The sequence below is a fragment of the Alexandromys fortis genome, unplaced genomic scaffold (assembly GCF_014885135.2).
Source record: "Alexandromys fortis isolate MF-2015 unplaced genomic scaffold, M_Fortis_MF-2015_v1.1 scaffold_192, whole genome shotgun sequence".
In the NCBI taxonomy this organism is placed as follows: domain Eukaryota; kingdom Metazoa; phylum Chordata; class Mammalia; order Rodentia; family Cricetidae; genus Alexandromys; species Alexandromys fortis.
The window spans coordinates 1,771,633-1,795,275 of record NW_026068071.1 but is presented as its reverse complement, the minus strand read 5'-3'; the positions used below and the strand labels follow the sequence as shown (position 1 = coordinate 1,795,275).

General features: G+C 35.7%; 2 protein-coding genes across 8 annotated transcripts in view; one reads left to right on the top strand and one right to left on the bottom strand.

Annotated features, from left to right (window-relative positions):
- Arhgap6 (Rho GTPase activating protein 6) overlaps window positions 1-23,643 on the bottom strand; it is a 508,986-nt gene that overhangs the window by 114,855 nt on the left and 370,488 nt on the right. The gene's annotated exons all lie outside the window — the stretch shown is intronic.
- Amelx (amelogenin X-linked) lies at window positions 11,341-22,578 on the top strand. The gene is made up of 7 exons (XM_050121037.1): window positions 11,341-11,847; window positions 13,113-13,178; window positions 14,987-15,034; window positions 16,428-16,472; window positions 16,815-17,180; window positions 20,787-20,831; window positions 22,549-22,578. The coding sequence occupies exons 2-7, from the start codon at window positions 13,125-13,127 to the stop codon at window positions 22,576-22,578; spliced, it is 588 nt and encodes a 195-aa protein (XP_049976994.1). The 5' UTR covers window positions 11,341-11,847; window positions 13,113-13,124.

Sequence of the window (23,643 nt, the reverse complement as noted above, 5' to 3'; positions counted from 1 at the left end):
GGGGGAGGGAAATGGGAGGCTGGGAGGAGGCGGAAACTTTTTTTTTCTTATTCTCAATAAAAAAAATAAAAAATAAAAAGAGGTTATGGATTTGAAAGAGAGCAAGTAGTAATATATGAGAGGGTTTGGAAAGATGAAAGGGAAAAGAAAAATGTAATTATAATCTCAAAAATTAAAAAAATATTTTCTAAAGGATCTCATTTATGGGCTGGACCGCAGGACCTGGGTTCAGTTACCAGCACCCACATGGTGGCTCACAACTACCAGTAACTCCAGGTCCAACACCATTTGCCATCCAAATGTAGACCCGGGAAACTTATGGTGCCCTACCCTTAGATAAATAGCTACAAGCAATTAATACTGCCCATAGAAGAAGCATTAGTTTTTCCAGGGATGAGCTCCCAACCCTGACTAGTTATCCAATATCAAGTGGTTGACCCTAAAAATATATACATACAATCAGCACTGAATTGATTCGGCAGGTTGTATTTATATGTTTATTTTTTATAAGTATATGTAACAACAGTGGTTAAAGGAGGGTATGAATATAAGACAGAGTGGGAGGCATGTATAGGAGGGGTAGGAGGGAGGACAGGGATGGGGAAATGATGTAATTATATTTAATACAATAAAAAGATGCCCCGGCATCTCAGATATACCATTAGGATGTTCTGCCTTTTTAGGCCACTTGAGAAAGGCATTAGTTCATTAGAGAATGTCAGAAAAGTCATGTAGAGAAGACAGTGATTTTACTTATTCTTGCCTGGTACTTTAGAGGGCACACAACAGCACCTGTGACACAGAGCTACAGGCCTACCATAAAATTTAAGATATTTTCAGGTAGCAGTTCTGCAATGCTTACTCAAAATTTAACTCTGTTCTGTTTCAGCCTCCTGAGTGCTGGGCACTCTGCGTCCATAGACTCAGTGAAACTTAAGTCAAGCTTCTAGCCATAACACCTAAAAAGGCAAATGTACCACCTTCCATGCCCAGAAAGACATAATCAAGCTATATCCTGTACAGCCCAGACAAGGCCTTTCAACATCTTGGTGCCAGTTAGGAGTAACTAAAACTACGTGAGCATACCACCACATGCACTGATCCTAAGTATTCAAGTTATAAGACTGCATATAAAATAGACAGGATATATTCACAAATATATTCACTTCATAGTTAGCAAGATGGTTCAGAGGGCTAAAGCATATGTTGCTCAGGACTAACGACCCGAGTTTGATGCCAATATCCTACATTGGAAGGGCAGAACTGACCCCCAAAATGTGTCCTCTGACACACACATGGACCGGGTCACACATGTGATAAACTCACAGATGCATCACACAAACACACACACACACACAAAATGAAATAAAAAAGATGTTAACTCGAACAACATCTTCAATAGTGAAAATATCAACAATTCCAATCCCTGTCTGCAAAAAATAGATCCAAGGACATCACTAATTTCATCCCTCCAAAACCCTCCTCTACTTGGGATAGCAAGTGAGATGCTCCAATAAAGATGACAACAAAACATAAAGCCCCTCTCCTAAAAATCAATGGAAATGTGTGCACATATTCTCCACAAGATGCATGGCAGAATATTCATAGCATCATGATTCACAATAGCCTCAAACCATAAACTAGAGAAATGTCCATCAAAATAGCAAGGATAAATTGTGGTCTATCCACATAACGGAAAGCTACATGGCAATGAGAATGAAAAAAAACAACTTCAACCACTTAAACCAATACACATGAATCCCACAGATATCACGTTGACACCAAAGACAGCATATGAGGCCATAAATGCAAAGTTTCAAAATAGTAGAAATCAATTTAACGTGTGAAAATAAAACGGAATAGGGGTTATTTTTTATTGGGAGGAGTGACTGGAAAACTTTAGGTTGCTTTTTCATCTGAAACACATAGGTTCATTTGGTAGAAGCCATTTAGCTCATAAACTTGCAAAAATACATGTACCTTATGTTGGGCATATTAAACTCTACCAATGTCTAACATACAGTACTAATACATGTTATAAATAACTATGTTATATTTCATTACATGTTTAGAGATATCAGCAGTCTACATGTCTATCAAGGTGCAATTAACTAAGTAAACTCTGGGATATCTATTAAATGTAATTCTGTGCAAGTATGAAGGCAAATTAAAGTCACTATTCCTGTATTCACTGGAGATGTCAACTACATATAAAGTTAACAAGGTTGTAGAACAGTGTAAGTTGTCTAGAAAAATTCCTCACAATGATCAGGGATTATCTTCTCAGATATTAATAGTTACTATGATTTGACAGTGAGATTCTTCGTTTGTTTTTTGAGACAGGGTTTCCTCTATGTAACAACTCTGGCTGTCCTGGAACTTACTCTGTATCCAGGTTGGTCTTGAAGTTACAGAGATCCGCCTGTCTCTGCTTCCCTGAGTGCTGGAATTAAAGGCATGTGCCACTACCACCCAGCTGACAGTGAGATTCTTAAGGGCATTCTGCCTAATGCTTTTTTTATATCATAAAGAGTCTATTTACAAACATGAATTATGTTTGTACTAAGAAATTAAAGCATACAAAAAATAAGGACAAAAAATGTCCCAAGTTTGAGTTTCTTATTGTCTCATTTGTGAGGATTGGAATTTTGATGGATGGAGGAAATGACAATTGAATAAACAGTGCCTTGCCTTCAGGGTTGCTAAGTGAACCCAGGGATAGAGGTCACATGGGTTGGTTGCTGGCAATCTTAACAATTGATTCAAATTAGCACTTGTTTGCTCTACATTCAAAACTAGTTGTGGTGTGGTCACCGCAAACAGGACTCCTGGCCACACAAAGACTGTGTCTACAAAATGGCAAAACAACTGAATTTGTTTGATTAAATGAACAAAACCATGTACTCAGAGGGAAGGAACAAAAATCCAAACAGCTACACCCAAAGTAACACAGTCAGATGGGTGGTTCACAAAATGCACCATTTCATTGAATCAACATGTTAGCAGTCTAACATGGACTGTGAGAAATCCAGTTTCAAATGACATATTTCTAATAAACCAAGAGGCCGCGAAAGACACATTTTATCCATCACTGAGAAAATGCTGAGTGCTCCTTGTGGATTTGTCATTGTGTTAAAGGTCTGAAGATAAGACACTACTTTCATAATCATCAATGATGCTTTTTAGATGCTCTTAATCGATTGCACTGAATGATAATTCATATAGAAGATTAAAAACATTGGCTTGGGCAAGACTGATAGAAAGCATAGCCTTCCATATGAAGTAAAGGTTTAACAGACAGAACAGATTGCTCACAATACATTGCCTTTATGAATCTCAACTCAGGATGCACATTATATTCAACAGAAACAAAAGGTCCAGAAATAGCACCTAGTCATCAATATTTTTCCAAGCTCCTCTGGTTACTGAAAATTACAATAACAGATAAAACCGGTGCTTGACTTAATTAAATGAGAAATTGGATGGAATGAAACCAAGACAAAAATGTCTTCAAAAACTCACCAAGTGGTTCTTAAGTGTAATGAGTATTGAAGATCATTACTTCTAAATTATATTAGAAGTCAAGTGCATAAGAAGTGCTTTGTAGAGACCCAATGCTACCCAACTATCCCTTTGTTCAGTTTTGCTAAATATTCAACCATGTTTTAGTCTCAAGTATTGTGCAAATTACCTAAAATTGTGTTATATTCTCTTAAATTTATCATAATATGAAAGTATCATAAACAACTTTGATACACATAGCCTATAAAATATTCTAGCCCATCCTACCTTAAACATGTTTTAAACATCATCGCTAGCTGAAGCCTACTGGCTCATTTTATTCCTGGGCCTGATTTTAAGGGCGAGGAGCAAAGGGAAGAGAAAAGGAGGGGGAGGGAAGGAAAACAAAAATGAGGACATGTTCACACATGGACTTTCTGAAGTTTCTATGGCCCAAGCACTTCCCGCCTTTCCTCCATTCCTGAGACTACGTTAGATTAGAAGGATATGATCAAAGAGTGATTGCCCACTTGTTTTCATTAGCCATGGTATAAATCAAATCTCATGCTTCCTTTTGCTGTTCAAAGAGTGTTTATAGAGCAGAGAATGATTTAAGTTAAGCTCCTTTAAAGTTATCAGCACACTCTTACAGCTGTAGCATGGGAATGCTCAAATGCTAATTTAGATTTTTTTTTTTTACATTATTGACACCACAGTTCCAGTCCTTTAAATGAAGTTAAAAACCACAGGCATAGATCTACTTAATTCTATCTTAAAATAATTTATTTGTATATTTTTTTCATTTAAAACTGTATAAGACTTTCGTTTATTGTTTTCTTTTGTGTTTGCATGGACGAAGTATGTGTCACAGTGCTTGCATGAGGTCAGAGGACAACTTGTGGAAGTTGCTTCTGCTTCCGAACATGTGGGTCTTGGGACCATCAGACTTGGCCAAGTGCCTTTATCTTATATCAGCAATCTCACCAGCCCCAATTCATTCATTTTAATTGAATCTTACTTTTTTCTGTTTATAACTTTTCAAAAATTGAAACTAATATTTGACTGTTTCATAATGCATATTCTTCCCATCCGTACCAATCCCTAAACCCAACAATTTCTCTGTTTTTTCGACAGACGGAAGATTAGATGATTTTTATCTTCCAGGTAGTTTTTGAACTTTTATGTCCCAGGTAATTTTCATTGAACTAATTCTTTACTTGCTTTTCCCCATTCATCTTTCCATTTGATTTTAAATAATAGAGAATCTTTTATTTACTTTTTGACAATTTCATACATGGAAACTCTTGGTTTATTATTTTTTTAAAAGAAGGAAATCAGACTTTTGAAAATGAAGGTGGGAAGTGTGGAGTTTCTGGAACCCTGAGATATTGGTCTCTTTGCAATAACACAGGGGTCTAGGTCTCCAGTCAACTTCATACCACCCTATATCCAGCTTAGTTTATAGGCACCATCAGACTACAGCTCTCTACTTAGAACAATTAGGTTCTTTTGGATGTGTGGCATGTCTGGAGACAGTTTTAGCTTGTCATATTTTGGTAGTGGGGAGTGGAATAAGGTGGGGTGTGGCTACTGATATGTAGGGAGAAGAGCCTGGGAATGCTGCTGAACATACCACAGCAAAGAACTGGTTAATCCCATATGTCAAGGATGCCAGAGTTTGCCAGAGATCTGTTTTTCCAACATGTGTTATATAACTCCATATGAAATATTAAAAACAGGAAATCCAAGGAGACAAAAAAATCTATAGAGACTGAAAATACATTGCTGTTTGGGGCTCAAGAGTGGAGGCAACTAAGAGTGTCTGCTAATAACTATTTCCAGGTAATGAAAATGTTTGAAAATGAGATTATGTTGATAGTTAGAAACTGGGTCAGGATACTAAGACTGCACATTTTGAGGTAAATTTGAAGGTATGAAAATTACATATGAATAAAACATTTTCAATGCTTTTAATATGTTTCATTTGATTTTATTTTTGAATAAACAGGAACTCATTTTATAGAGTAATATCTAGGTGACTGGAACAATAAGATCTCTAGCAAGAGATCTCATATGCTGCCCTATATTTAATATGAAAATCATTAACTGAACTCTTTACTTTTTAAATATATAAGCTATCACTTTGTCTAGGAAACTGAGATATGCGAAGTGTATATGATATATCATTTCTGTCCAAGAACAATGGAAGAAAACCCTATATATTAAAATATGAGTAATAATTTCCAACCTTTTGACTATTTCTCCTTTGTTTCATTGAATTTTATCCCTTTCCTTTCCCTGCAATTGCTTAAATTGTCACTCTTGAACAGGTCCTGATGGTGCAGCCTTTTAATCCTAGCACCAGCAATGTAAAGACTGAGGAAAAGGTCTGAGGTCATTAAGAACTATGTATCAAGTTCCCGTCTAGCCAGTAGTATTAAATAATAAGACCTCATCTCAAGAAAGAAAAGAAACAGTCACTCTTACTTTTGCAAAATATATTTAAAATTGAATATTATTAGAAACGCCTTACTTAGGAATGCCCATTTTCCAGGCATTATAGCAAATGTGCAAAGTATTCACGAATCTGGGCCAGGCACAATGGATCAATGGCCCCAGCATTTTTATGCCCTAGTCTGTCCTCTGCCAAAGAGCAAATTTCTTGTTTCCCTTGACAGTATAGAGACTACTGGCCAATGTGTGTGTTTATTGGACAAAAATAGGATAGCAAAATGAATTTTGGTGCATTCTGTCCAACAAACTTAAATCAAATCTGTTTTTCCATTACTGTGTTACCTCTGTTAACACAGGTATAACATTTTCACTCCTGACATTACCAGCTAATTATAACCCAAACAACACACAGCCATCTGCATATAATTTCCTTCATTGAAAGATGTTCCACCAGATACTTAGCAAATGCCTGCAGACTTTCCAAATTACAAGCTATATGAATTCTTTCTGTGAATACTTATATTCCTAAGGTATTATCTATATGTAATCAAAAAGGCCTTTCTCACTTTCAAAGTCCTGTGCTTTTATCTGAACTTTTTATTCAACCCTCCGCCACGCCAAAGGAATATTAAATAAACCCAGGCTCTAAGAAAGGGTTAGGCATATCTTGTACTTATCAATCCTGCTGAACATGAATGAAAAATTACTGTGGCCCAAATGTCATATATTTCTCCTGGGTTTATTGAATTTACAGATTACCTGAAAGGATGAAATGAAATGCTGGCTATCCAGAAGTGTTCAGGAATGGGTCCCTTACATAACTACTGTTAGTATTTTGGTAAAACATCTGCACAAATTAAAATAAGAAGGAAAGGAGGGAAGAAGGAAGGAAGGAAGAAGAGAGAAAGGTAGGAAGTGCTCTGGAGCCAGTAGGTCTTTCCTAGTGAGTCAAGTATTTCACCTAAATTACTGCAGTCTTTGCCTATGAGGAATTCACACTAAACAACACTATTTCCTATATTTTCACAATATCATGAATAATTTTGACACTTTTACCAATCAACCATCTAGCACCTACTTTCTATACGTTACAAAAAGTACCTCAAAGGAAGTATAAGACACAGTACATTTCAAGAGTTTCTATGGGTCAAAAGTAATCAGCGTCTGTCACAATCAGCAAATGGTGACATGCCTAAGTTTGGACTCTATATGCCAGAAAATATTCATCTTAGCAAATGGTATTTTCTATTTTCTTAGAAAAATAATTTTTGAGGATTTCTTATATAAGTATATTGTATTTGGATCTTTTCCACCCCATCCCTCTTCCAACTCTGTGTTCCCCCAATCACATACTTTTGAGTTCATGACTATATTAGTACAGTATTTTCATAAATTTAGGGCTGACTCCTTAGGATTGGGCTTATGCCTTTTAAATCAGGAGAAAAAAATACTTCTCTTCTTTCTTTAACAGTCATTGTCATTGTCTGTAGCTCTTCTCTTAGGTGTGGACTCTTGTGAAATTTTCCTCTATCCATATGGAAATTGCATTTCCTTATGAATTAATTCTACAACCAGATAATTTTCTTTTCTTTTTTTTAGATTGTTTTTATTGAGCTATATATTTTTCTCAGCTCCCCTCCATTTTTCTCCACTCCCCTTCTACCCTCTTCTATGGTCCCCACGCTCCCAATTTACTCAGGAGATCTTGCCTTTTTCAACTTCCCATATACAGTAAATCCATGTATACCTCTCTTAGGGTCCTCTTTGTACAGCTAGATAATTTGAAAGCTAACTTTAATTCTAATTACCCAAAAGTAGTTAGTCTTGGAATGGTTTTAGAATATCAGTCAACTCTGAGTCTGCTATAAGAGAAGGCTTGAGAATTGAGGTACTATATAGCTGATATGAAAGGGCCGCAGTATTCACTTTTCTAATGACCGCTCTCATAAATCAAAAGCGGCTGAGACTCAGGAAGTAAGCTAGAAGATAGAATTATAAAGCAGTAGTAGAAAATATCCTCCCTGAAGCCACCATCTCCATCAAATGCTATGAAAATGAATCTCTTGGGCAATTCTTACAGGTGACCCATAATGCCATGAGCAGATCATGTTGTCGGAGAGAGTTCCTTTGCTTGAAGTTGATAAAAATCTCTAAGTAACTTGGTTATATGGCTTCTCAACAAACCATGAATCAGAATCAGCTAATTTAAAGGGGCAAACTTGCTAGTATAAGCATCCTGGGAACCACAAAATGTGATGGTTGCAAATCAAATAAAAGAATAACAACTACCAAAAGTGACAAAAGAACTATTTTAATTCAGAAGGGCATTTAAATGTATTCACTTATCACTTCCAAGGACAGTGTTTAGAAGCAGTAATAAATCCACACTCTTTTTGTTCTCTTAATAACAAGAACAGCCTGCAGTTCATATGTAGTCAGCACAAATATATGCAGTTACAGATATGTGAAATGAAAGTAGGAACAAATAAAGACACATTTGGGATCCATATCATTACACTAGTCATAGAGACATCACATACAGAAAATATCTTATGCTTAAAATTGTTTTAAATACTGATTGAAAAGAACAAATAATCAACTTCAAAAAGAAAGAGAAACAGGATTATTCTGGAAATGTTATGCACTCTATATAAAACAAAAAAATTATTTTTGTAAGTTGTGTTTTCCAAAATAAACTTATGCAAAGATGAAATAATTGGATTCAGGCAAAATTTTAATTGAGCTTTGACTTTTTTCCTAAAACACTCAGTAATTTTATGGATTTTGAGTTTATTGTGCATATTTTTGGAGTAGAGTGTGATATTCAGAATTACATGATCATATCAAGCTAATTAACATTTTCTGAAAACTTGTTTCTAGTTCTATATTCATTTACTGGAAATGACAGGATTTCATCTTTATTATAGGACAATAAAACAAGACTGTGTACATATACACTTATCCGTTCATCTGTTGACGAGCATCTATGTTGATTCTGTATCTTAGGTGCTGTAAACAGTATCACAGTAAACCTGTGAGTAAAGATGTGCCTTTGAAGTAATGAATTCACTTTCTTTGGGTGTATACACAGATATGGATCTCTGGATTATGGTAAAGATCAATTTTTAGTGTTCTGATGGCTGAGTATTGAGAATTTATACCTTTACCAAGGCGTGTAGCACTTTATTTTTCTTTAAATATTTGACAGCCTTTGTTACTTCTTATCTTTATGAGAGTAGCCATTTTAAATTTGGTAAGATAATATCTCATCATAATTTTGATTTGTATTTTCCTGATAGTTAATGACAGTGAGCATTTCCATGCATTTGCTGACCACTTGTATTCCTTCTTTTTGAGAAATGCCTATGTAGATCAGTTTTCCATTTTTAACTGGACTTGAGCATTTCTTTGGTAACAATTTCTCACTCTGTAGCCCAACTGTACTGAAACTTACTGGTAGACCAAGTTATTTTCAAACAGTGATGATTCTCCTGCCTCAACTCCTAGAATGCTGAGAATACAAGTATGAGCCACCACATATGGTTGTACTTGATTTTTTTAAAAATTATATGAATGGTAGCTGAATTAGTGGAGAAAATTCCAGATAAAAATCAATATTTTAATATCCAATAATTTAGGACATGACATAGAGGAAAAAACAGAAATAATTGTATCATTTCTGTGGAACTGGCCACCAGTGTCTGATCAACTGCTGTTCACAGTGAATGCACAGTAATTGCCTTAGTCAGAAAATAAGTGTTATAATAAGAACACATCTGTGGGTCACTGTGACTAAATCTATCACTCTTTCATTCTTGAAAGATAAAAAACAGTAATGAGATACACTGCATGTGGCTGTAATGCCAAAAGTAATCCATAAATGTCTTTATTAATTAGGTCTTTCTTATTATCTACAATTTTATAAAAGAAAATATGTCCCAAATCCTTTCAGGCTTAAATAAAATGAGTGGAAGATTGAATGAAAATATATGATCAACATTTTTCTTACGCTATCATTTTACAACTTCCTTCATAGAGAATATGTCTTGCATCTGATATATATGATTCAGCAATAACCATATTCATAAAGTGCAAACCTTAGACATATTTTTAGAGTCATTCTGTGTTCATCATGTGGTAAACATTTGGCTTCTTATGCCCTTCCACTTACTACGCTGCCATTTTTCTCTTCCAAATTGAATGATCTACCTTTACTCATGATGTTCAGTTGTCTTTACTAATTTATTCTCAAAGATAAACTTTGATCTTAGCCCACCTTACATCTTAAGCATTATTCGTATACTTTAAACACAACATTTTCCAGGTAATAGGAGTGGTATGGGCAACAAACAACTTTCAGTTTCCCTGTGTATGTGTCTCGCCTATTTTTTACACTAATTGTCTTAGGTAGACTGACTGTATTATTGTACTCTTCCTACATATGAGGAAACTGTGACTCACACCTCTAAGTAATTTCTCAATGTTTCCTCTGTCTGGGGTGAAGCAGGAGTCAAGATTAACATTGTCTAAATTCAATATTGTCATGAATACTATACATTATATACTCTTATGACTATTTTCTCCTTGTACTAATTTATCAATTTGAAGGGTCTAGAAGTTATGCATATTTGTGGCTATTGAAAAATATGTATATGTGTGAAAGTTTAAAAACTCTATAAGTATTTGAAAGATCTAAGTATAACCCCAATTTATTGAACATCATTTAATACTGATACAAACCCCATTAGTCCCTGTCATTAGTTATAAATTTATGTCTTAAATGATCATATTGTAGAATAAATTAAAGCTAACTCATGCTTTATTAAGGCAGAGAAGTATATTGCTCGTAAATTAAATAGCTAAGTCAGAAGTCCTCTTACAAAGTGAATGGACTTGGTTAATAGTGTTTAAGTAAAGGCGAGATTGGTGAAAACATGGAGGCAATACCACTAAAGGGACAATTAATAAGCACTTAAAAAGAGATGTCAATTTCAGTTTTCAATATGAAACACTGGACTTGGTAAGTGCTGGAAAAGTCGAGAGCGGTGATTGTCATCCTTCCCTTGTGAAAAGGTCATCTGAATCATGAAGGGGTAGTGACCCACAGGTTAAGAATCACTGGACTAGAAATGCGAACTGGCTCTGTAGTAGAACCGGGGCAATATCTCCTGTTACACATGTTTCTAAGTATTCAAGTATATTTCCAAGAACATTCTCTGGCATGGGATAGGTATTTACTTTGTCCCTCAGGGAGTGCATTAGAATAAGCATTGTGACTGTAATAGTCGTGAGGTCACGGTAGTTTGCAGGGCAGGTACTTTCCTGGAAAGGGCCAAGAAGGTGGACATAAGAGTGGTGTTAAAGGACACAGGGGACAGAGAAAATATTTTTAATAGAAGCAGAGAAAGAACACTGGCAACTGTAGAATTCTAAGAGAGCTTTGGATTTTATTTTACTAGAATGAGATATGAATCTATGCCTCCTGATATGAAAAGTCTGGAAAACCTTACGTGGTTTCCAAAAAAAGACAATGTTAACTGCTAGAACTGAGTAGTAGATGATGGAAGAGAATTTCCTTAAAAATGAATTCAAATATATCAGCATATGCAGTCAACTCATTTGCTGACTTGAAGAAGTCTTCCAAACCTATTATTGCCTGTAATGAAAGACTATATGCACTAATCACAACATGCAACCGTAACAGTGCTCACAGCATCTAAAAAATCATGATACAGGGATTTTTCGATAGACTCAGCACATTTTTCATTCTGAAACCTGATTGGCTGCTCTAGATGCTCTGGATGATATAAATTGGGGCCCAGAGTTGGAAGAAGTCAAAGGATCAAGCATCCCTGAGCTTCAGACAGAAACTCACTCAGAACACATTCAAAGGTATGTGGAGTTTATTCATAATTTACTATCTTAATTGGGGTCATTTTTTCCTCTGAATTTTATATTTCAAAGGTGTGAATATATTGCACATTTCTTTTACTCTGTGCCATCCACACCATATGTGCTTCTTCAGCTTTACATAATTAGATTATAGTCTCTGATCATTGAAATGAATGTTCAACTTTGTGGTACAGCAATGCATCATTTCTTTAAGTTTTAGGTCAAGGATTCCAAAGCTTTTATGGAGCCAGATTTCACACCAAAATGTTTATTTGCTTTTTTAAATTAGGATAGTGCTTTAACAGGCTATGACCTACTTCTTTACAAAGCTTTGTTTAATTATATCAAGTGTAAATGCTTTTTCTTATTAACTTAACCTCTGTAAAAAGAATAGATTTAGAAGGTAGAAAATCTCAATGTACTTTTCATAGCCAGCACCATTACATGCTACATTCATATCTTATATGTACTTCATGGTGTTGTCATAAAAGAATGTACATTTTTGGGGATGGCCAGTTCTTGCTTAATGACACAATGACATTAATATGTAGGATCCCACTGTTGACAAGCAAAAAGATGATGTTACTGATGAAAGAAAGAATTTTTTAGGTAGAATTCATTTAGAACCATTAAAGAAGCAGAGAATGGTAGCACTGTGTCCTCCCTTTAGTTTAACCGCATCTTTTGATTTCCACCTGGAACTCAAAGGTGTTATGAGAGATTCTTGCCTAAAATTCTACAGATGGTGACATCTGGACCTAAACCAACTCTTCCATTAGTCTATTCTGGAAAATTACTCAAAATTTTCTCATATAATTAGCTTATGCTTTTAACATTAGCACTGTTCAAGTGGGCTGTACGCAACAAGAACATTTTTATGTCTTCTTAAAAAAGTATAAAATCACATTCACTTTAATTATCTCCTCAACTTTTCTATTTGATCTGGTTCTTTTAATCATCATTTTATAGATCATTTACCTCCTATGAATCTATAGGCTGTATATATACAGAAAAATGGCATACACAATCATTTTGGTAGATAACTTGTCTTCCTATAACTTTTTAACCTTTAGCATAATCATGATAGAGAAGCAATGGTATAGGTTCAAAATGGGAATCACACATGAATAAAATCCTTTATCAAGAAGTACCCCATCTTTTTATTATCAATACACTAGTGTGGACTATATAAATGTATGAACCATAATTATGTTTATTCCTATAAAAATACATTTCTAAATGGCTGGTGTTAATTTCCATTTCAGAACCATCAAGAAATGGGGACCTGGATTTTGTTTGCCTGCCTCCTGGGAGCAGCTTTTGCTATGCCCGTGAGTAAAATACCCCTTTTATTGATTGTATCCAATTTCACAAGCTTGGAAATATAAATCTGCCCCCAATGGTTGGTGAATTTCAGGGTTTCATTCAGCACAAGATCTAATATCCCCAAGTGTCTAAGTGTTGAAGAAACCCTTAAGGAACTTTTAAAAAAGAAACCCATGAATGTCTCCACCACAGATTGTGACTCAGTACAGCTGAAATGGGGCCAAGCACTCCACATTTTAACAAGCATTTTAGCCTCAGAGAACTCTGCCATAACAATTAACTTGTAAACACCACTGCCGTCTCCACAAGGAGTAATCTTACTTGAAGGAATCCTTGAAAGGCTTCCAGAGAAAGTGTTTACTCAACCTTAGGCAAATGTGACATCCAAACAATCTCTAAGACTTAATTCCTCACAAGTTTCAAATTTTCTTCTTGCCTTAAGGAGGTAACATTTCTATATTTGATACTCCGACTTGTAACACCTCACTCTTCCCCAAGGACCTCCCACTTTGGTGCATTGATTTACACCTTAGGTAGGACTTGACCTTAGCACGTTTATGGAATTCTGCTTATGCCACATGCATACATAGCAAGCAGTTATAGTAGAAGGTCTGTACATTACAGTTTAAATGTACCAAAGACCAGGACGCCTAGCCCACTCTCCAGACACAGGTACATAACGGCAGAAAGCTAAGAACATACAGTAGCAAAGCTTTTTGGTGGTATAAAGAATATTCAGTACAACAGAAGCCAGTGAGCTTGTATGACTGCCTCTCTTCTCTCACACAAAAGACCAAGATTTTGTGCTATGTGCTCTTTAAATCCTGCATTTTGATGATTCCTTGTTCTCTAAGAAGCTGACATTTATAAATTCACCCCCTTTTAATACCCCAGTCTCAGAGAGCTTATATCAAGATAAAATAGGGAAGACAGCTACCTAACTAATGTTCATTTGCATTCAGATGAGAGTGAATAAACTGGGCTGCAAAACACAAGCATTTTGGAAGAATAGATTTGAACTGACCTTTCAGTAGCTTTGTGTCTGAGGGAGGTTTTCTGTTTTATGCTCACACCTTTCTGTCTCCTGCCCCCACCACCAACCAGAACTCCCTAGTCAGCTGACCCCACTTTGAGAAGCACAGACAGTTCTGGTTTAGAAAATTGTCCAGGTTGCTTTTTATTTGGAACTTCTAAATTTCTATCATAAATCATTTATAGAATAATAAAAAGGGTTGGCCTTGATCTTTAATACATCAATTATTTTATTGTTCAGGGGATGGATTTAGGATGTTTATATTTTATTACTCTCATCTCGTTCTCACATTGAACAATAGAGTTAGGGTGTTATTTATTTACTTTGCATGTTAATTACTAGGAAGCCCTTTGATACTTCAACACTTAACCAGCTGATCTTTAAAGGGGCCCTTGGTGAAATGATTCCTTGCTTGTTGCTATTTTTCAGTTGTGTAATAGAAATATACCTCTTTTCCTAACACAGAGGGAGTTTGATCAACAAGTAAATGGGTGGCTGGAAAGGGGTAGGATTCTTTGACTATGACCCCTGGGAAAGTCATTTAGCTAATCAGTACCTCTTTAAAATGAGAAGGCTTCTCCACCACAGTATACATGCTCAGGCTAAAAGTAAACCTCAAATACATTCTGTATTATGTATATATTTTTTTTAAAAAAATAAAGCTTTAGACATCCTTAATGTGAACAATTGATATTGACTTAATTTCTTTCTTTTCCTCTTTCTCCTTTTTCTGTCCCCCCCTTTTTTCTTTCAATCTGCCCTCTTCCCTTTCTAAAAAAGCTACCACCTCATCCTGGGAGCCCTGGTTATATCAACTTAAGCTATGAGGTAATTTTTCTATTTACTAATTTTGACCATTGTTTGAGTTAAAGATGTCCTGAGATCTGTAAAGAGTGGTGTATTGATTCTTCATTCAAGATGTTTCTCAAATGGTCACACTTTTTCAGTTCCCACCAGCAGCTTTAAGCCCCGACTGATGGCCTCAAATCTGCATTTCCCAGCACCCTTCTACCTGATCACTCTGACTCAGCCTCTACTTTTAAACCTAGTTTTAAATGTATCCATCATGAACTACCACTCAGGAAGGCTCCATGATAGGGCAGAAACTGAACTCGGCTTCAACAGTCTTGTTCTATGCCAGCCTATAAAATTCGAGGAGTAAGTAAGATGTTAAAATCTTTTCTAGCTGGAAAAATTGATGATTCAAAGATATCCACAAGCGGTGTGCATTTCTCATTGGCTCTGCTAAGTGATCAAGGAAAAGTGGTTTCAAAGAGTCTCTTCAGAGTGACAGAAAGCAGAAGAATTCTAGAAACAGGTTTTGGGGGTCTCCTCAAAGGCATGCAAATTCTAGGACCTCGGGAAGATCTATTTTTCCCCATGGAACTTTGGTTTCCTCATCTAGAGAAGAGAGACAATGATAACTTCATTTCAAAAATATTATTTGGAGAATAATAAAGGGCACGGAAAGAGCTATGCCACTCATAACTTGAGTGAGGTTAATAGTTTTTTGTTGTATTGATTAAATGATGTACCATACAAGAGAGTTATAAATCTAAGTCTAACTAATAAGGCAATACTGTCTAGAGAGGGATGAAATTCTTTATTTATCTCACAGGTTCAGATAAAGATATGAATCTGTTTACTTATATAAACTGAAGAAAATTGCTAGTAGGAATCTGAGGCAAATTTTACTGTTTTATCTTAAAAGGTTGATATAATTGATCAAGAAATCTATGTCTTAAGGATGAAAGGAAAGGTTTCCACCTTCTTTCTCCATTGTGATATGAAATCAGAAAGAATCAAATGGATATTATATCACATTGTTGTGTCATAAAAGTTTGTTTGTTTTGCTCTTTCAATGAAGAGCAGGAACTGTGGAATTAAATCGAATTACTACTTTTGTAACTTCAGCTAAGTGAATGAACCTACCTGAGTTTTCCTAACATTACCTATAAAAGTGAGGGTGATACCTGCCTCAGATCATGTGAGAAAACATGAAAAGTGGATGGGATGGATATAACACAGTACCTGACACATAGGAAACATCCAACAAATGTTTACCTTCTTCTTTCTTTTGTAGAAGTCACATTCTCAGGCATTCAATACTGACAGGACTGCATTAGTGAGTCTATATTTCATACTGCATTAGTGAGTTTAGTATTTAGTTCTTATGTAGTTAAACATAATCAAATGCATTCTAATGTCTCTTTCTCTTAAGGTGCTTACCCCTTTGAAGTGGTACCAGAGCATGATAAGGCAGCCGGTATGTAAACATTTTGTTCTTCATTCCCTTTAGAGAATAGGCATGCATTTTAATTCCCTTTTTAACTGAAATATCATGTCTACTCCATCTACAAACACTAATGGGAATTTTAGTTTGTAAAAGGTCATATCTGTGTACACTGTTAGAAATTCTTGCAAAGGAAAAAATGACTAAAATATTCATAAGGTCATAATAACAAACACTACTGCTACTTCTCCAGTTAGAAATCAACTGAGCCAATGGTAAACCTGACTCTTTGTTTCTCACCAGTATCCTTCCTATGGTTACGAACCCATGGGTGGATGGCTGCACCACCAAATCATCCCTGTGCTGTCTCAACAGCATCCCCCGAGTCACACCCTTCAGCCTCATCACCACCTCCCCGTGGTGCCAGCTCAACAGCCAGTGGCCCCCCAGCAACCAATGATGCCAGTTCCTGGCCACCACTCCATGACTCCAACCCAACACCATCAGCCAAACATCCCTCCATCCGCCCAGCAGCCCTTCCAGCAGCCCTTCCAGCCCCAAGCCATCCCACCCCAGTCTCATCAGCCCATGCAGCCCCAGTCACCTCTGCACCCCATGCAGCCCCTGGCACCACAGCCACCTCTGCCTCCACTGTTCTCCATGCAGCCCCTGTCCCCCATTCTTCCTGAGCTGCCTCTGGAAGCTTGGCCAGCGACAGACAAGACCAAGCGGGAAGAAGTGGTGAGTATACCTTGAAGCCAGAAACAGACAAATCCTAGGAAAGCGATTTCACAGAATTGGCCCCAGAGTTCTGAGTTCCAAAACAAATCAGACCCCAGAGTTGCAGACACTTAAGGTCTTTGCTTCTGTTAGTCCAAGCATACATTGTTATCTTTTTCCTTCTTTTTCACAAATGATTTGGTGACATGTCTTGGTAATTAGCACCATGGATTTTGTGGTAAATTTAAATTCTAATCATTGAATTAACACCAGACTCTGCATTACTGAAATGTAACCATTTAAGAGTAACAGAACAGGTGAATATCATTTTTCTAGCATTTCAAAGGGTTGACTAGTTTGAAGAGGCTAAAATTACAGGAAGACTATAAAAGGAGTAATTTTTGAGAATGAAGAGAATCAATATTTGAACAAGCTGAAAGAAGTAGAGGGGAACTATCTTTCAGGACTTATAGAAAAATTGCCTGTCTAAAGTGATCATTCAACTTGAAAGTGGCTAAATTAGTGAGACTGTTAGGTTCTTCTTCAGTACCAGGACTCCACAGACTAAGTGTTTGACAAGAGGTTGTCACAATTTAGCATTAAATGCTCCCGTGTTACAGAAAGCTCTTACAAACAAGTGAGACTAGTTAATGAAATGATCCTTATGCACACAATATTAGTTATATATATATGAAATGATGTGATTATACTATGCACATGGATTCAAATGTGATAAATGCTATTAATGATTTGCTACTAATAATCAAAGAGAAGTGAGGCAGGAGTGACCTAGATTCTAGTCCTAGCTTTTCCCTCAAAAAAAGAAAGTGGTGGTAGGGTACCAAGTTACTTCTATTTTGGAGGTGATTCCTTTCTTTAAACCAGGGAAAGGAAAAAAACAGACAACTCTAAATAGTATTGCCACAGTTTCCTTATAAGAATACTGTCATTCATGTCTTCAAATTCTAAGCCTGTTTATGAAATGAGATAGAGCTTTTAGTAATTGACTGGAATTCAATAACCTGGTAGCTATCCCTGATTATCATAGACTAAGTACATGTTCTCTGTTTGCATGCAAAGGGGGTTTATTTGTGTCTTTATTAATGATTAACACCGTGGATGTGATCATGTGTTTTTATCTTGCCCAAACTATTTGTGGAAAGGTGACTTTGGGGAGGTAGTATGAACTTTTTAGACTCAGTTCTCTCCTGCTTAAAACAAGAGAAAAAATCCTGATGATTGCCTAGAGTTGCCTTATGGAAAATGAAATGAAGTAATGAGATTACAGCAGGCAACACTTGATGCAAGGTGGCAGCTACTATTATATCATTAAATAATATGTCTTAGAGGCTTGAACATAAGGAACTTCTACTTAATAGCAAGATGAGGAACTTCAGAAATTACAGAATCAAACTCAATGGTTGTACATTGTTTTACAAAACTGAAGCCATAACTTATTATTGTAAATAGTATTCACTAGGACTGTTTGTAAATTATGTTAATTGTTCCTTTTGCTATATTTTTTCAGGATTAAAAAATTCAGAAAATGAGAGAACCGAAGTGGATACTTCGGTTGTTTTTAGGAATAACTCAAGAACACAATGATTTGTGCCTACAATCACTTAGTAAATTCTGTAACTAAAAATAAGTATCATTAGCAGATAATAAAATGTTTTAAAAATCATTCATGTCTTTGTGTTGAATTAAATTTAAAATTTCCTATCACTTGAGAGAACTTATAAGTGACTATTTGTGAATGATGTAGGGACTGGTCATTTGCTCCTACAAATTGACCATTTAGCAGGCAAATAATGACTATATGTCTTCTTAGAGAACCTTTATAGTATCTCAAATCTTTTCTTAAAAATAGAAATTTGTACATCATTAACAAATAGCTGAGGAAGCTAAAGAAATTTCAGCATGATAGTCATTGAACCTGAACCAAATGAAAGCCAGTTCAGAAGAAAAATTCTTTACATTGAAAATGATAAACTTTAAGAATTGCTTATATTCTAAATCAAATTAGGACTTGGAGCTCTAGCTTTATTCTGCACACCACATTAGTAATCAAAATCTGGTCTTTTGAACTCATTTTACAGAAAAAAATATTTTCAGTGAAAGTATGTTATATGTAGAGTATTTCACTGAGTTTGAAATTATTGAAATAATCATTTTGCCTAAGAAAAATTTAATAATGGAGCTTCAAACAGAGAACTGCAGTGATTTTATACACAAGTCATTTCTTTCACTTCATAATCTTTAAGCTGATGAAGTCTACCGCATGGTCTTCAAAACGTTAACAGATGCATAAAATGGACTTAAAAGAAGTTTTCTTTCCCACTCATATTTATATTTGAATCATTTTTTCCTCTTACACCCACACAAAATTGTAAACAGTCTTTGCAGGGTTTATATTACACAGCATCCACAGTAACTTTATTCCAGTACCTTCATGATTTAAGGTCCCTTAATCATTTTCTGGAATGTATAAACATAGCTTTACTGGGAAGGTATCAATATGCAGACAAATAAGTTGAATTTTAAAAAAACTGAATTGCAATAAGAAAGGTAAGAAAACATTTAATCAATTAACATAGGCCACTTTTAATCAATTGACTAAATATTTCTCAAGCACTCAGTAGATTAGGTACTATACTATATGTAATAGTAAAAACAGTAATTGCCTATCCTTACAGAAAGGGATGCAATAAGATAGCTAATCAACAGTAAAGGATGCCCAAATGGCATTAATCCTATGGCACATAGCAGTCACAATTAGAAGCTGTTCATCAGCTTGCTTACAACTCATTCCTCATTGACAGAGCTGGAACTGATCCCAACATATGGCCTTCCACCTACTCATGAGAGAGATGTGTCTTCTCTACTGTCCAGGGAGAGAAGGTCCATTCATTTACACCAACTATGGCATCAGTTACCATAACTTAATACTGCTTGTCTCTTATTAGTTGAGGGAAAGGTTGTAGTGGACCATGAATATAAAATGAGAACAAAGGACAACTTTCTGGGAAGAAAGAACTCTTAGGGATTAGGAATCCTTTTATCAAAGGATGTATAGCTACACTCTAGGAAAAAAAAAAAAGGTGTTCTTTTGATCATTTGTCTGGAATTTGTGACTCATGGAGCTGTGTCTGCTGTCTTGTGATCAAAAGTTGGAAGCAGAAAAATAAAAACTCCTGAGGATATTGGTGGCACCATTGTGTCCTGAAATTACCCATCCCTGGGACCACCTACAGCAACATGTTTTGATATTTCAATGAGAAGCATAAGCCAAGGAGCTTAAACAGAATTACCATTTTTGTAGCTGTGTTATATAAATTGACTCTAACTCTTCATGACTATCTCTAAAAGATGAGGGTGATTGTACTTGTCCAGACCATGGACAATACCTTGTAGAATGTGCTGGATTGTTAGTAACATAATACTTGATATAGGAGCACTGGACATGTCTTTAGCTTCTTTCTTTTGTAGAAGGCACATTCTCAGGCTATCAATACTGACAGGACTGCATTAGTGAGTATATATTTCATACTGCATTAGTGAGTTTAGTATTTAGTTTATATGAAATTAAATTAAATCAACTGCATTCTAATGTCTCCTTCTCTTAAGGTGCTTAACCCTATGAAGTGGTACCAGGGCATGCCAAGGCATCCGGTATGTAGACATTTTGTTTCTTATTACTTTAAGGTAACAGGCATGCATTTATAATCTCTTCTTTCATTCAAATATATCCACTCCAATGTGTACATTTAGTGCTAATATTGATGAAATTCTGTTGGAGTTGAATTGGCTTCAAATGGCATGGAAGTCATAGGCATATGACAATGTTTATAAGATAAACCTTTAAAACTTGAGGTTTTACAATATTTTTCATATTGAATAACATCCTAATTTCAATACGTGCCTAATATATTGCTCATATGTACCTCACAAACTTTACTTTTGGGTGCCTATGCATTTTTTTCTTGACTGTTTTATGATATTGGGTTTGTACCATATTGAAGAGTTCAGCTTCAATAAATAATGGCTATGATTAGTAAAATGCTCATAGTTCACATATTCGAAAATATGTTTAAGAGCAAATACTGAGGATAGATATTGTAAAAAAATCTGTAAGTAATTATTATTTATCAAAGAAAATAATGGCTGCCATACTACTCAAATCAACATGTAGATACATAGAATTACAATGCAATGTGTTGTTTCAAACCGCACACACATATTGGGGCATTTATATCATTTAAAATTCAAAAGGAATAAAATTTAAAACTCAGTTTCTTGGCCATATTTTATATTTTCTAATGTTCAGCACCCACACTGGGCAAAACACTCCCATATTGGGCAACACGTATCTAAGACACTGCTAATAGAACTTAAAATTTTTATCAGTGTTCCTCTATACAATACTTTCTGAGGCAGAAGCAGCTTATTTATTAATTCAAGGATTTGAGACAAAAGATGACACAAACCAGATTGACTGGTTAAAACTGAAGTTCTCCCTAAGAGGCTATTTCCTAAGCAGGTCAGAGATCATAATCTTAAAAGAGGGTTTTCTAAGAACTGGAAAATTCTGTTTCTTTCTTTTGTCAAGCAATTATACACTACAACGATTTCTCCTCTAGTTCCCTTTCAAAACAGACAAATCTGGAATTGAAATAAATTCCTTTCCCTGCTCGTAATAGAATTATTTTGACACTAAAGGAATGGTTTCAGACCCTGAGCCAGCCACATCTGGACTGGAGGTAGGTTAGGTCTGCCCTGGACCTAGAACTTCGCTGGGAAGAGGTGAAAGTTTAAGCTGATGAAAAAGTGAAACTAAGAAAATTATTTTGCTCAATTTTGATGGAGACTTATTGACCATAAACTCCAGAAAAAAAAACTCCATTATCTTCTGTTTTATGATTCAGACATTACAGTGTTATTAGGGCATATACATGTTGTACATACACAAGTCCATTAGATTGACCTATAGTAAAAGGACACATGTGAAGATATGTACCATTTGAGCAACTTGAAATATTAAATAGGCCTTCTCTCCATTCCAACCACCTAAAGAATATATAGTGATGGCGTTAGCTATTCCTACCAAGGTACATCACAGTTTATTCACTACAATTAAAAAAAAATATCTCAAGTTTCTCCATTTTTTCAAGAAACACGTTTACACCTCCTTTCCTAACTCAATACAAAATGGAACTATAGTAGACACCGCCACCCCCCCCCCCCACCAAACCTGAAGATTGCTCCTTGGTAGCAAACGGTAGCAGGCAATACCAAGAATGAACTCAAGCACCAAACATAAAAAGTTATGTGCGATAAAAATAATTGTGGTGGTTTTTAAAGTAATACAATGTTCTACTTTTCTTAACAGCTTAACATGGAAACCGCAACAGAAAAATGATTTCCACCCGTCTCCTACCTTTCCAGAACATAATGGCATGTAGTAGTGTTCAATATTGCTTTAATAAAATTCTCATCGGCTTACATGTGTTGTGAAGTTCTTGCTACTTGTAGTTTTCCTTTGGGGTAATATGTTTGTTAATCCTATCTCCCTTTTTTTAAAAAAAAAAAACAAGAAGAAGTAAGTAGCTTTATGAGTAGGGGTCTTTGGCTGAAATTTAGTTATTCAAAATGCTTTATGAGAAGAGTTGACAAGAGATTCATATGAAACAGCTGACACTTAGAAAAGATATATAATTATTGGGAAATGTGGGATGGAAGAGGTGAGGGGTAAAGAACATGGTAACAACAGTCATTTTGGCCCCGAAACATTTACCATAGTAAACAATAACTGGATCCTTTATCTAAAAAATCAAAATCAATAAATCCCCCTTACAGATATCCCCGTCCTTTAATGGAAAAGAGAAAGGAAACGAGCGAATGGAGAGATAAGGAGAAGGAAGAAAACACCACAGGCTTAAGTATTTCCCTTTCCTTATGAGCCAAAAATATCTCAAACAATGTTTAATTATTTCACCATAAAACATCCAAATCCTGTATTTGAGTGTGGAATTTGGGTGCTCTGAGGCCAGTCAAGTGTCTACACAACTTCAAAGATGGTTCCCTGTGTTGTGAGTATGGTTGCTGGTATTCAGACTTTACAAACAGAGCTTCTGGTTCATAATCATAACCATCGCTGTGGAAAGTTTTACAAATCTCTCATCCTCTCTGTATCTCAATTTCCTCATCTATAAAATGTAGTGATATCATTCTTTGAGTCTTTTTTAAAATTGAAAATAGATTCTTCTATTGGTTAAATTCTACCCAATAGTGGAGAGGGTGCCTTAACTGACCTTCCCCTGTAATCAGATTGACGACTACCTTAATTGTCATCATAGAACCTTCATCCAGCAACTGATGGAAGCAGATGCAGAGATACACAGCTAAGCACTGGGCTGAGCTCCCAGAATCCAGTCGTAGAGAGGGAGGAGTAATAATATGAGCAAAGGAGTCAAGAACATGATGG

Coding starts and splice junctions, on each gene's coding strand:
- Amelx (XM_050121037.1), top strand. CDS start 13,125: ATGGGGACCTGGATTTTGTTTGCCTGCCTCCTGGGAGCAGCTTTTGCT. Junction 13,179..14,986: donor GAGCAGCTTTTGCTATGCCC/GTGAGTAAAATA, acceptor TTTCTAAAAAAG/CTACCACCTCATCCTGGGAG. Junction 20,832..22,548: donor AGGGCATGCCAAGGCATCCG/GTATGTAGACAT, acceptor TTTTCTTAACAG/CTTAACATGGAAACCGCAAC.